General features: G+C 48.0%; 1 protein-coding gene across 1 annotated transcript in view; it reads left to right on the forward strand.

The window, feature by feature from the left end:
• The window catches only part of tmem178bb (transmembrane protein 178Bb), a gene marked incomplete at its 3' end in the record, with an annotated part of 76,508 nt that extends 65,563 nt beyond the window's left edge, over positions 1-10,945 (forward strand). Inside the window, exons 3-4 of the mRNA XM_079734040.1 lie at positions 8,375-8,512; positions 10,695-10,945. Coding sequence (XP_079590166.1) covers positions 8,375-8,512; positions 10,695-10,945 — 389 coding nt within the window. The remainder of the gene's footprint in view (positions 1-8,374; positions 8,513-10,694) is intronic.
• Between the last annotated feature and the right edge of the window lie 3,065 nt (positions 10,946-14,010).

A 14,010-nucleotide genomic window follows, 5' to 3' on the forward strand; every position in this document is an offset into this window, starting at 1 on the left:
GAAGCGATGGATGTCTGACAATGTCTAATGGTCTAATTTAGATGATTGGTACATATATAAAAGTAATAACGCCAAATATAACATAACAAGCTGTGCGTGCATGCCTGTCTGTCTGTCTGTCTGTCTGTCTGTCTGTCTGTCTGTCTGTCTGTCTGTCTGTCTGTCTGTCTGTCTGTCTGTCTGTCTGTCTGTCTGTCTGTCTGTCTGTCTGTCTGTCTGTCTGTCTGTCTGTCTGTGTGTGTGTGTGTGTGTGTGTGAAATAATGCAATACACACGACACGTCTAATTTACATAGCCTAATAATTATTCAGGATATTCACGGTCACATCTCTCTGTTTAAACGCTAAGCCCTAAACGTTAAAACACTCAACATTAGGAAGTGAACAGTACACGTAAACACTTCACTGCCCAAAGAGTGCTCAAACAAGCCAAGCCTGGTACTCTGGTTGTGATAAGCATCAATTGTAAAACACACATTCGGTTACACAAATATATCATCCGCACAAGATGACATATGGTGTTGTTTTAGATATAAAACGATGATTTGTTTTAGAAAAGGAGCCGCATATGTTATTGGTGCAGGTTTCGGGCTGTTATTGTTGATGTTTTGATCAGCCACCGGCCCAATTAACATATGGCGCCTACATATGTGGCGACACTTTAGTCTCTCAGCCAATCAGGACCGCCGCCACCTCCCTCCCCTTCTGTTTCGTAAGTAGTTTATGTCAAATGACGTGGTTGTATTGAAGGCTCCAAGTTCACTTGTCGCCATGGGTTACCAGCAAGACGTAGAAGAAAAGATAAAACAGCACGGATTTCACGCACGGCGAGTTTTCATCTCTCCCTGTTTGTACTCCTCCTCCTCCTCCTCTTCCTCCTCCTCCCTCTGCTCACCTCTACCTCCTTCTCCATCTCACCCTCCTCTTCCTCCTCCTCCTCCTCTTCCTCCTCCTCCTCCCTCTGCTCACCTCTACCTCTTCTCCATCTCACCCTCCTCTTCCTCCTCCTCCTCCTCCTCCTCTTCCTCCTCCTCCCTCTGCTCACCTCTACCTCCTTCTCCATCTCACCCTCCTCTTCCTCCTCCTCCTCCTCCTCCTCCTCCTCCTCCCGGCAGCCATATGGGCCTCCTCGTTCAGAGCAGTGGGGGGGGGGGCGACCGGCTACCAGCACACGCCGCCGTGCTACTGTTGGTCAGGCCGGGTGCTACGCTACGCTAACGGCTCACCTTACAGAGAAACTATTAAATAAGTTGGTCGCTAGGTGTTGCAATTTTGACTCTGTCAACAAAGAAAAATCATTAATGAGAGAAACTGTGGGTGGGGTTGGGAGGGGGGTGGGGGCTGACAGGCAATGCTGGGGAGTGTTGGTGAGTCACCATTCTGAGGAATAAAACGTGAAACCCGCGCCCGCGTAGCGCGAGGGGTTGCCAGGTGACGCGTCGCGGTAAACTGACTTTCTGACGTTGTTATGAAGCGCGCGTGGCCAGGGGGATCGAGGTGCACGCACTGATGAGCAGGAGAAGGGAGGGACTCCCTTCGGTTCTCCGCAGAAAACTCACGGCAAACAACACTTTATCTTAGGCTGGATCGACTAGGCACAGCCGACGATGTACTGTAACTCACGACAAACAACGTTCATCTTAGGCTGGATCAACCGGGCACAAAGATAGCTGTACTACAACTCACGACAAACAAAATTTAACTCGAAGGCTAGATCAACCAGGCACAACCGAAAACAGACTGCAACTCCCAACACACAACATTCATTCCCCAGGCTAGATCAACTATGCAAAACCAAAGATATACTAAAACTCACAACACACAACATTCATCTCTTAGGATTGATCAACTAGGCACAACCAATATAAACTACAACTCCAAACATTCAAGAAGTTGGCTCCACTACGCACAACCCTAGACATACTATAACTCACAACATTGTCTCATAGATCGTCTATATATACTATTTTTTTGTAGAGTAAGACAGGAAGGTATGAGAGATAGAGGGGGAAGACATGAAGCAAAGGACCACGGGGAGGAATCAAACCCTGGTCGCTGTGGTAAGGACTCGGCCTTGTCTACATATGCTATGTTGATAAATACATAATAAATAGCACCGTGGTCGAGATAACACAGTGGGATGGTGAGGTCGGTTCAAGAGATGTTTAAGAGCTGGACGGAGAGAGAGAGGGGAGTGGCGCGGGCGATCGGTAGACCGGGGCGAGACAGTTGAGAGACAGCTCGGAGCGGGAAGACGAGGATGTCACGGCCGCGTGTCGGGTTTCTAAACAGAGCGTCCTCGCCTGGTGCTCTAACGGAGTTGGACGTCGCCCGGTCACCTGTGGAAACACCTGAACGCACGGACGGCACAGCTTTAACTTCAACTTAACCCCTGACTTGATCTGTGACGGGGCGGGCGTGGCAGTGCATGTGTGCGTTAGTAGAAGCCAAAACTTGAGCGTGTCTGCATGTCGAAGTGACGATGAACACTGTTGTGTGTGCCTTCCACAACTGCCCAACAGTGGGTCATTTGACAGGGTGGTTGTGTAACAGTTCTACAAATTCAACCCATCGATAAATCAGTGTTACCACATCTTCATGTATCGAAGGGAAGCGGACGCCGAAGACTTGTCCTAACCGAGATCTGCATATTTTCAAACCAGCCTCCCCCAACATAATTGTCTGCTGTATCATCAGTTATAAATAGTTAATCAGACCACAAATCCAACGCTGGGACTGTTTTAATGGTGTTTGTGGCCCCCATTCCCAGTGCCACCCAGGGTAAAGTATCCCTCATGTTTGTATTCAGGGCCCGGCAGAATAGTTACCCTGAGAATAGTTTAAGCTATAATTACAAAGTTCTTGGTGTTGGAGTTGCATCCAATTCAAAATTGTGGAATCTTGGAAAACATGGACCGACCCATACAACCAGTGGAAATACCAACCAGATTTCCAAAGCACATGTGCTCATATAAGGAGCCTAATTATTGACTTCCTAATGATAGTTGTAAGCCATGTTGCTCCCTTTACAAACCAATGGCCCGTGGTTCCTAACCAGTGGTCCATCCGTGGTCTATCCGCCCACCATAATCAAAAGCACCATCAACACAGATGAATCATAACTAATTAAACCGATTTACATTGAACCGCTTCTTTGAGGTTCTCTATGAGGTCCTCTATGAGGTCCAGAGGGCTCAATTCTGACTCCATTTGATTCGGTTTGCTGTGAGAATCAATTACAGGAATCAATAGGGTGGAATTTAGGATTGATTTTTTGGAATCTACTCTGCATCCCTGTCCCAGCTCATCACGGCTCAGATCAGGATGTAAGCAGTGTCCTACAAAAGCACCGCTCGGATGAACTTAAGCCCTCGGTCAATTTAATCTGAAAGTGTTGGAGCTCTGAAAAAAGACGATAGCATACTGTAATTTAATTGCTACCCCCGGATGAAAGGAGTCTTCAACACTTGAGCTGCTTTAACTGTTGGACGGATTTGCCAGAGAGTTTCCCTTGGACATAATAACACAATCTCGTCCATCAAACTGTACCTCAATAATTGATGGAGTTGTGACCTCACAAACGGCGCTGAATCAAACTCTGGTGTCAGGTGTTTCAACGCTAACATTTAGTTTATATATTTCAACCCCGTCACTTAAATAATATCCTACGCAGCAGAAACTCGCGCCAAAAACTAAGGGGGAAAACTGTTTTCTCCACCACCACCACCACCACCACCTCCTCCACCACCACCTCCTCCATTTAAAGACGAGTGTGTCAGAGAACTGCTGACACCAGCACCTGCTCCCCCCCCCAACACACACCACCAGCACCACCTCCTCCTCCATATCTGCCCTGACTAGCTGTGGGGAGATAGAGACAGACAGAGCATTTCATGCTCCAATATTTCTGTTCCAAGCCTCCCTCTGACTTGAGTGATTGGAAAGGCTGCGGCACTGATCCGCAAGTCCCGTGAGCGCGCGGTAAGCCCACCTACCTCACGTTGAGAGAGTTGACCACAACGCATTCCTTTTTTTTTTTCTTAAAGGAGAAATATTCCACGTAATGGCTGGGATATTCGCAATTATAGCAAAGCCTCTCGTTGCACACAATGTGCCGGTGATGGGACTGTGTATTCCTTCGACTGCACCGACTGTGGTTGAGTTCTCAGTTGGATCGCGGTGAATGTATGTCATTTAATGTTGTATTCACGGGTGGCTTGTTCACCTTGTATTTGCCATTGCAGAATTTCTTTCCTCCGCAATGTTGTGTCATGGAAAAGTTTACTTTATAGTCATGAATGTTATTCTGTTGTTATCATTCGTTGAATATTCATTCTGCATTTTCTCGAGAGGGTATACTGCGACCGGGCTCCTCCAGGCTACTCGCTCTGTGGGGTCATGGCATGGTGAAACCTACGCAAGCTACTCAGATGTCCGTGTATAAATAAAACAATACCAGTGGATCCTTCATCATCCGTGCGTCACAAGGCCGCGATCTTAAGAACAGGCAAGACCAACGCAGCAGGAGTCGAACAAACCGTGCAAATCAAGAGATCGCCTGAATCACTTCTCTAAAAATATTTTAAAAATCACATTTAATAACGACAGCGGCTCGGAGTTTTGCCAGACAATGTTAATCGATGCTAATTTCATTCTGGCAGGGGATAGAAAAAACAGAGCCTGTAAGAGCATATGACTATGCCTAGTGCATCACGTCTCCAACAGACATCGTGGCTATTCTCTACCATCTCTCTGGGACTCACTGCTGCTGCTGTGGCAGCCAAGAGCCGGAGGAGAAGTGGCCAGTGTTTCCCAGCATGCAAATGGCCCCAACTGTACAGGTCATAGGTTTCCGTGCTTACAGCCCCTGAGTGACACGCGTCCTGACAGGCGGTTCCGCACCAGCTCACAGGGCGGGAATCGGCCCCTCGCGATCCGTCAAAAAAACGAAAAAAAAAAAGAGAGAAAAAAACGCTTTCCTTGCAGGAAGTGGACACTTTAAGCCTGACAAACGCTGGGGGCAGTTTGGGTAAGCCACGCTCAGTGGGGGGGGGGGGGGGGGCGAGGTGTCATCTTGTCAAGGCGGTGAAGGACACATTTACACCGTCCGTGGATTTGATAAACGTGCGTCTCTCTGGAAACGATTGCGTCACGGGAGGCTTAGAATAATAATAGCTAATCCCCCGCTGGGTCTTTTAGCTACACCTACCAGTGGGCATTAGTATAACTTGTTAATATTAGATTATACAATATCGCCTAGCTCTCAGTCCCCTGTGGTGCATTGAGGATAAATCCTACCTACAAGTGTGCGTTACATAACATGTGGAATATACAGTATAGCTTTTCTTTTAGGTAGCTCAAAACTCACCTGTTCAGAGTTCACCTAGACTCTGCATGGCCATCCAGTCCCTCCCTCCCACTATTGTATGTCTGTATGCACTTAATGTACGCACTTACTGTATGTTGTATTAATTCATCGCACTTAATTGTGCTGCAGTAGCTAGCTTTCACTGCTGTATACGGGGAATCGGTAAGCCTAGTGATTGTTAGTGCTTGGCACTTGTTTCTGTGAACATCCTTAATGTACCGACAGCCATATATTATTGTTTCACTTCTTATGACAAATGTACTGTAATTGTAAGACGCTTTTGATTACAGTGTCTGCTAAACGTAAACGTAAATGTAAACGTAGGTGTACCTTCTAGTGGACAGTAGCATAGCAGCATCTTATAACACACCTTCGTCCCGCGTGTGTTGACCCATCAGCCTGATGGGCTCATTATCTCAGAGTGTTAGCCAGGGTAAGTATTCTGCCCTGTCCCCACCTCGCCCCGCATTTCGTTAGTTATTATACCCCGGGGGCAAAGTGTGGCTCACTTCGGATTAAAATATACATGGGGGAGGAGGAGGAGGAGGAGGAGAGGGAGGAAGAGGATGATGATGATGATGATGATGATGATGATGATGATGATGAAGAGGATGATAATGATGATGACGAGGAGGAGTTTTGGGAGTGTAGGGGGGGGGGGGGTTTAAGCCTCAGGCCCCGCTCCTTGTCGCGTGTGTTCGTCATTACCGTCCAACAAGCTAGCAAGCCCTTGGCTCTCCCCCCCGACCCTTACAACTGTCGCCTCGATCCCCCCATTGTGCGGTGACGACATGGGGGACCACGTGGGGTAGAAATCGGCGCTCTACTTCACCGCGGGCGCCCCCCCACCCCCCTCGTCTCATCCCAGCCTCCGTCTCCTCCCTAGCGCGACGGACGGTTAGCGCCCGCGCGGAGGACAGATGTGCGAATTAAAGAGGAATAACATTCACTCTAACCCCCCTGTCACCGCAGCCAAGGGGGTGTGGAGGGCTCGCTCTCGCTCTCTCTCTCTCTCTCTCTCCCTCTCTCCCTCTCTCTCTCTCCCTCTCTCTCTCTCTCTCTCCCTCTCTCTCTCTCCCTCTCTCTCTCTCCCTCTCTCTCTCTCTCTCCCTCTCTCTCTCTCTCTCCCTCTCTCTCTCTCCCTCTCTCTCTCTCTCCCTCTCTCTCTCCCTCTCTCCCTCTCTCTCTCAAAAATGTTTTAAGGGGGAGAACAGAAACCTTCCCTCGTCCATTTTTAACTGCTAATCTGCGATTGGAAAACACATCCATCGCCGTCGCGGTCTTGACGGGAATGGTGTAATGTGGTTTGCATGGATTGTCGGTGCTAATCCGATCGTACCAACGATGCCAGTTAGCAGTTGGCTGGGGGGGGGGGGGGGGGGGTGTTGAAATGATGAGGGGTTTTCGTCAAGCAAATCAGTTGCCTACGGCGACAATTCACACCGCAACCGCCATGGGCTGACGGCCACTCGTTCACACACGCCGCAGACACCAACGCGGACGTGGAAGAACACGGATGCGCTTTTTTCTTGATTTCCAAGCATTCCGGCGTTTACGTTGCAAAGTTGGCGGAGTCGATGAGACTGTGTTTCACGCGCCGTTAAGTGTGATAGGTTATTCTCGCAAGAGGAATGGAGGTGTCATGAGTCGGCGAGATACAATCATTATAACTCATCATTTCTGCATTCTTGAGGGGTTGTAAAGATATGATCTTTATGGCTCGTCGTTTCTACGTTCCTGAGGGTCGTAAAGACCCAATCTTTATAACTCATAATTCCTACACTCCTCTGCTAAACTGGAGGGCGAGAGAAAGAAATATTTTGCATTTTGTATTCTGGCTTTCTAAATCAAAACGAAGCTCCAAATTTCATGCATCATTAATGTAACGTCAACTGTAAATACTGGCTATACATCAGCCGGTAGCAACTTCATGTATCTGTGATGAGAGCTTTGAACAGAAAGTGGTTGGAATGGGCTTTGATGTGCTACTACAGACAGTCGTGGTAGGTTAAGAGAAAATAGCGGAGGATTAGTCGTGGTTCAAACCTTGGTTCAAACCCATTGAAGAGAGTAGCAATGGATCCTAGAGAGTGACCGATGAACTCTGACCTCCTGTCTTGTTTCAGACCCCTAGAGACCGCCTGCTAATCAAGATTAATATAGTTACTACCGGGAAGAAAATACAATTATGATCTAGCCCATTGTATACATTTGGCAGCTCTGTGACTCGTGTCCAATAAAATAAACGTTCCATCGTATCCCAGAGACACTTATACAATATTTTGTACAATATGTAACTCCATTTCGATAATAGAATCTATTTTCAACCTCGTTTTGTCAGCCAGGAGCGGTCACTGGAAGAGGCGAGGTTTGTGTTTTCAGTGATTGTCGCTCTGGTCCTGAGTCCTGACCTCTGATCCTGACTAAAGAAAAATGGTACCTCTTGAGATGTGTGTATATATATATATACTATATACCCGTGTGTGTGTGTGTATGTGCGTGCGTGCGTGCGTGCGTGCGTGTGTGTTCTATGAACATTCTCACTGTATCGACAGTGATATATATTGTTTCTCTTTCTTCTGACAATGTACTTATTGTAAGTCGCTTTGGATAAAAGTTTCTGCTAAACACCCTGAATTTTAATTGTAATGTTAATGTGTGTGCGTGCGTGCGTGCGTGCGTGCGTGCGCACGCTCGCCCCTCCCTTCCGTGTTACGTGCATCCAGTAAAAACTATCACGAACGCAGGGCAAAACCCCCACCCACATGTCTGTGATTGGTTGGAATATTATTTATTTCGGCTTTTGAGTGGTTGGTAGTACCATTTGTTTTTGTGTACGACCTCGGGGCACAGGCTGTCTACAAAGACGCGATTTTTTGACGGCCTGCTTACGGGGCGGGCAGCTAGCGGATCGTGAGGAAAGATCAGATGAACGTGATCGTTTATGTTTCGACCTAGCACCGCTGACGCAACCTTTAACGTGTGTGTTGTCCCCCCCTACCTGCAGACCTGCGGAGGATGACGGCGGGCTTCATGGGCATGGCGGTGGCCATCATCCTGTTTGGCTGGGTCATCGGGGTGCTGGGCTGCTGCTGGGACCGCGGCCTCATGCAGTACGTGGCCGGCCTGCTATTCCTGATGGGAGGTGAGACGGACAGCAGGTCGATGGGGGAGTCAATGGGGGAGTAAAGGGAGTCAATAGGACTCTTCAATGGGGGAGTAAAGGGAGCCAATGGGGGAGTAAAGGGAGTCAATGGGGGAGTAAAGGGAGTCAATGGGGGAGTAAAGGGAGGACTTTGTCAAGCGAATGTTTAGGGAGTTTAGAGAAAAGCTAATATAAATGTTTGTTTGGTGTTTAAATGTTTTGTCTAATTGTGCTTTTATTGTGTTATCGTTATTAACTTATCCCTGGAAAATGAGATGATTAATCACAAGTTGTTATTCCTAATGAGTAATCCCATACCATTTAATTTTACAGAACATTACATTTAGTTAATTCTCAGTCAAAAATAAATTGATGCGCCCTATCTACATTCATCATTTTATGGTGAATTAAAAATGTTACCTTGTTTTTTTTGTCTGAATGGTTTTTGTTGGTTTGTGTCGCCGGCGTCCTGTTTCAGAAAGAGAAGAGTTTCTGTGGGCAGTTCAGCTGATTGGCTGCTTGGTTTGAGTAGAAGCTCATTCGATTTAAAAAAACAAAATAATGTGATTAAAATCACTCACACACACACTTATGCACACATTTACAAGAACACACACGCACAAACTTATGCACACATTTACAAGAACACACACGCACACACACACACACACACACACACACACACATACACACACACGCACACATATATACAAGAACACACACGCACGAATGCACTCACGCGCACACACACACACACACACACACACACACGTACCTAGACAGACTTCACCCTTCGTGTTAGTCCTCTTGGTTCTTTGCAGCCCCTTGCATCGCTGGAGGAGGCATGCAGGGCCTCAATTAAGTCTGGCTCCGGATTACAGCCGTGCCCTTCGGTTGTATAATGAGCAAGCAATTACAAAATAAAAGCCCCTGGTGTTTGGTAATGGAAGTGGGGGCAGGAATCGTGATCAGACACCGCGACCGCGCGTGATCACGCCACTGTCCCCGGGTCACATGATGCAGGAGCAGAAGGCTAAATTTAGACGTAGTCGGCTTGAGCCACAGGACCTCAAGGAAATCAGTGTAAAACTCATCGGCCCCTGAGATGTACAGGAATTAGCCGCGGTTGAGCTGCTTCCCGGAGACAGGACAAGCTGCAGCCGACATGAAAGATTAAAATTGTTTGGCAGAAAATAAGAACGCCAAAATTAAAAAAGGCACCAAAGGGGCGCCTGCCAAAAAGTGAAGCCAGTGGGTGGCTCCGTAACGAGACAGTCCCACCGCGGTCCTTCAGAGGAAGCTGTTCCCCAATCAGACTGATTTGTAACACCTGTGTCTCATCAGGAGTCTCAGCCTAGCGCTTCTGTGATTCATATCGCACTGCACCTCAGTCGGGGTGTCACCTGTTGTCTGTCGAGTGTAGTTGTTCATGTCACTCCTGTTGAAGCTGGTATGATGTTAGACTTGTAAAGAGACGAGAGAGAGCAGGATTTTGAAAGTGAGCCACAACAGAACCATCGCTCCCATCTCTACTCCTTCCCCGCCCTCCCTAGGTTTTTGCCCCACTGAGTTGTTGCGTTTCACGAACATGTGATTGACAGGCGAGCTGAATCCTCCGAACCAATCAGGGAGGAGGAGATGCCCTAATGGTCAGGAACCAACCCGGGAGCAGTCTCAGCTCTAAACAGGATCACACGGAGGCAGGCGCAGACAAGCCCGAAATAGATATTCTCACTGAGCATCTCACTCACAAGCAGCTGACGGATAGCGATGCCGTATCTAGCACAACAAGAGAATACAGAAAAGCTTAAATCTTACCCACAGCACCTTACAATTATTTTATGAGTTTGTTTTTAGGGACTATTTGTGTTATTTAGCTATTCACCTTTCGAGTTTTTTTTTTGAGCAAATTTACTTCTCTCTCTCTCATGCCAAAAACACACGCACACACATACAAGAACACACACACGCACGCACACACAAGAACACACACACAAGAACACGCACACACACACATACAAGAACGCACACACACGCACACACATATAAAAACACACACACTCAAACACAGAAGTGTATTTAGTAAGTACAAACGAGAACACTGTGTATGAGTCTTGCGCGCGTCATGTGACCCTGCTCTCCCCCTCTCCCACCCTCTCCCACCCTCTCCCCCTCCCCCCAGGGACCTTCTGCATCATCTCGCTGTGCACCTGCGTGGCGGGCATCAACTTCGAGCTGTCCCGCTACCCGCGCTACCTGTACGGGCTTCCCGACGACATCGGCCACGGCTACGGCTGGTCCATGTTCTGCGCCTGGGGTGGCCTGGGCCTCACTCTCATCGCCGGCTTCTTCTGCACCCTGGCGCCGTCCGTGCAGCCCATCCCGCGCTCCACCTGCCCCAAGACCCGACAGGAGAACGGCACCGTCTGCTAGAAGGGCCGGGGGAGGGGAGCGCTAAGCTAAGCAAGCTAACCACGCTAACCACGCCAACTCGCCAAAACGACAAAACGGAAACCACCCCCCCCCCCCCCCCCCCCCCCCCAGAAATACAAACTCCTCCTCCCTGCCCCCGACCCCATCGCCTCCTCCTCTTCCTCTTCGTCCTTCCTGACACCCGCACAACACCATACCCAAAACAAACACACACAAACACATACAGTTACCGAGTTCGGGAAAAGATATGCCGCGACCGACTTTGAACTTTTCAGTGAAAATAAAAAAAAAAACAGGGAAAAAAGGACATCGGAAACTAACCAACCGACAGACAGGACTGTTCCGTTTATGCGTCGATTCATCCGAAGTCCCTCCCGGTTGGCGAAATGTGTATTTTCTTTCCGAGGGTACATTTATTTTTTATTCTGTGGATGTGTGTGTGTGTAAAACCCATGGGTGAATTCATGATCTGTATCTAAAGAGTACAACCGAAACATTAATGTCGGAGAAAACTATTGAAACAAGGATTTGTTTTTCGTTTTTGTGGAGTTGATACCGAAACCGAAGAGGATTCGCGAAGGGGGGAAAATAATTCAAAATAAACACGAAAAACAAAAACACTGCACAGGATGAACGACGAGGTAACGACGGAGAGGTGACATCTTGGAACGGGAAAGCGTCAAAGCAGAAAGGAGTTTAGACTTAAAAAATACACTTTTGACACGGGACAAATGATGGAGCGGTATCGACAGTGTTGAGGCGGTCATAGTGCTGGGAGCGACGGGAAGGGAACCTGGACTTCTTTCACTAGAGATCCAATGGATCCACTGGACTCTCCTAGAGATCCGAGAGATCCACTGGACGCTCCGTGAGACTGGAACAATCCTTACGCTGAGTGCGGAAAGAGCTGGACTTTGCCAAAATGGACAACCGATATTTCCTTTGTTTTTGGTGGGCTGTGCTGTAGTGTGGGGGGGGGGTCAACACATCCCTGTACAGAATATTCCAGAGAGGCGGCAAAACAAAAAAAATGACAGGATCGAACCCACGCTTCTAAGACATTGTCATTCTCCTGCTGTGCATTTCACTCCATTCCATGGGACTCTTTCCCGCGTCGTGTTTTATACATTATCACATTCCTCTCTTGCTCTCTCCTCCTTTTTTATCTTCTTACAAAAAAGTGATGTTGATTCCGCCCCCGCCCCCATTTACCCACAATGCATTTTGTTAACGAACTTTCGTCTGACCCTTAACGGTTGGTTTTTCGGGGGAGTGCGCCATGTTTGTTTGAGTTATGCGTTGTGTTAATCTTACAGCTACACGAGTGTGTGTGTGTGTGTGTGTGTGTGTGTGTGTGTGTGTGTTTTACACAGTCTCTATCGAATAAGAAAAATAAGATACAAAGTATGTTGAAACATTTATAACAAAGTCAACTCCTGCTTTGGGGACAGCGATAAACACAAGCAAAGGCAGACGGAGAGAGGGGGAGATAGAGGGAGAGAGAGGAGAAATAGAGAGACAGGGAGAGAGAGAGATTCACTATCCTGTCCAATAGAGACAAGCCAGTCAACCGATTTGTCTTGAACCTTCTCCAGCTGATCCAAGAGCGTCTGCATGTGCGTGCCTGTGTGTCTGTGGCATCAGACGGTGAAAACACACGCACACGTTCCCTCCCTCCCCCCACACACACACTTCTTCCAGGGAGAGCGTTGTATCGTTTGGTGTCGCTCCCCGGAGAAGGAGTACCTCCTCAGGCTGCGATTAGTATTTCAGAGGCGCGTCGAGATGTGAGGATTTTGGAGCCGTGCGAACGCCGGAGAACGCGGTCGCCGCCTCTTAAACGGAGGCAGCTTTAACGCGCAGCGGCGGCGGAGCTTCGTCCTTGGGTAAACTCATCCGGAATGGAGGAATATCAAAACGTCAGGCAGAGATAACTTGAGGCGGTCGGTATAATAAGGAACAAAAATTCAAACGTCAGGGGACGGCTTGTTGTTGTTGCAATCGTCGTTCCTGATTGGCTCGGATAGGTGCCGGCGGGTGTGACTGCGTGGGTGCGTGCGTACGTCGGGGATTGACGCCATCACTGTTGTTTGATTTCAGTGTCTGGTTTCTAACTGAAACTGATGATGAATTTTCATTGTGGAATGCTGTCACGTATTGGAATAGACATTTGGATGGTGTGTGTGTGTGTGTCCGTGTGTGTGTGTGTGTGTCTGTGTGGACGGTAAAATCAAACCCTCTAGAACAGACCCCTTAAAAATCCACACAACTTTTGCCAAACGCACTCGCAAAAAACCCAACTGAAAACAGAACCAGCCTGGAAACCAGAACATATCAAAGAGCTAATATGCAAAACCATTCCTCAACAGTGATGAGATTAACAACCCCCCCCCCCCCCTTCCTCACTACTTCGATTTATTCCGTTAAGATCAAGTCTAGGTTTTGGACCGAGATAACCAAAGAAACCGATTAAATATTCCGAAATCAGTCACACAGAGAGGGCTTCCTCTTCCTCTCTCCTACTGAGGACAGGGGTCCCACTGAAAGCCCCCGAAAAGCAATTGACAACCTTGGAAGATGGCCGCCGTTAATAACTGCCGTTATTCAAGGAGAAGAGCAGGCTGGTGGTCATGGTCCTGTTGAAGTTAGGGCGCTGTTTTATTTTTTGTCCCCCTCTCTTAATAAATGTTCTCTTCGACACAAGATGATAATGCAATTGACCATGAAATTACTTAAAACTCGAACGGACACACTCCAAGAGCTGGCTGCGAAAGGTTTAAAAATAACCCCTGCTGCGGTCCTCTTCCTCCGGAGAACGTTCCTTTGGGAAAGCGCTTCTCGACGTTCTGTTAAATTGAAAATCGTTGGCGAATGCGGCAGAGGGGGCGAACCAACCGGGCCCAACATCTGAAGCACAGTTATCCTGACACGACTTTAAAGCCATGGATCTGTCAGCGCTTGTTTGTACACAAGATTATGCTGAGAGCACACAAACACACACACACACACACACACACTCCGTCGTTGGGCTACCATCTGAATATATTCACCTCTCCCTGAATGGA

The sequence above is a fragment of the Pollachius pollachius genome, assembly GCF_949987615.1.
Source record: "Pollachius pollachius genome assembly, chromosome: 4".
NCBI classification, from domain to species: domain Eukaryota; kingdom Metazoa; phylum Chordata; class Actinopteri; order Gadiformes; family Gadidae; genus Pollachius; species Pollachius pollachius.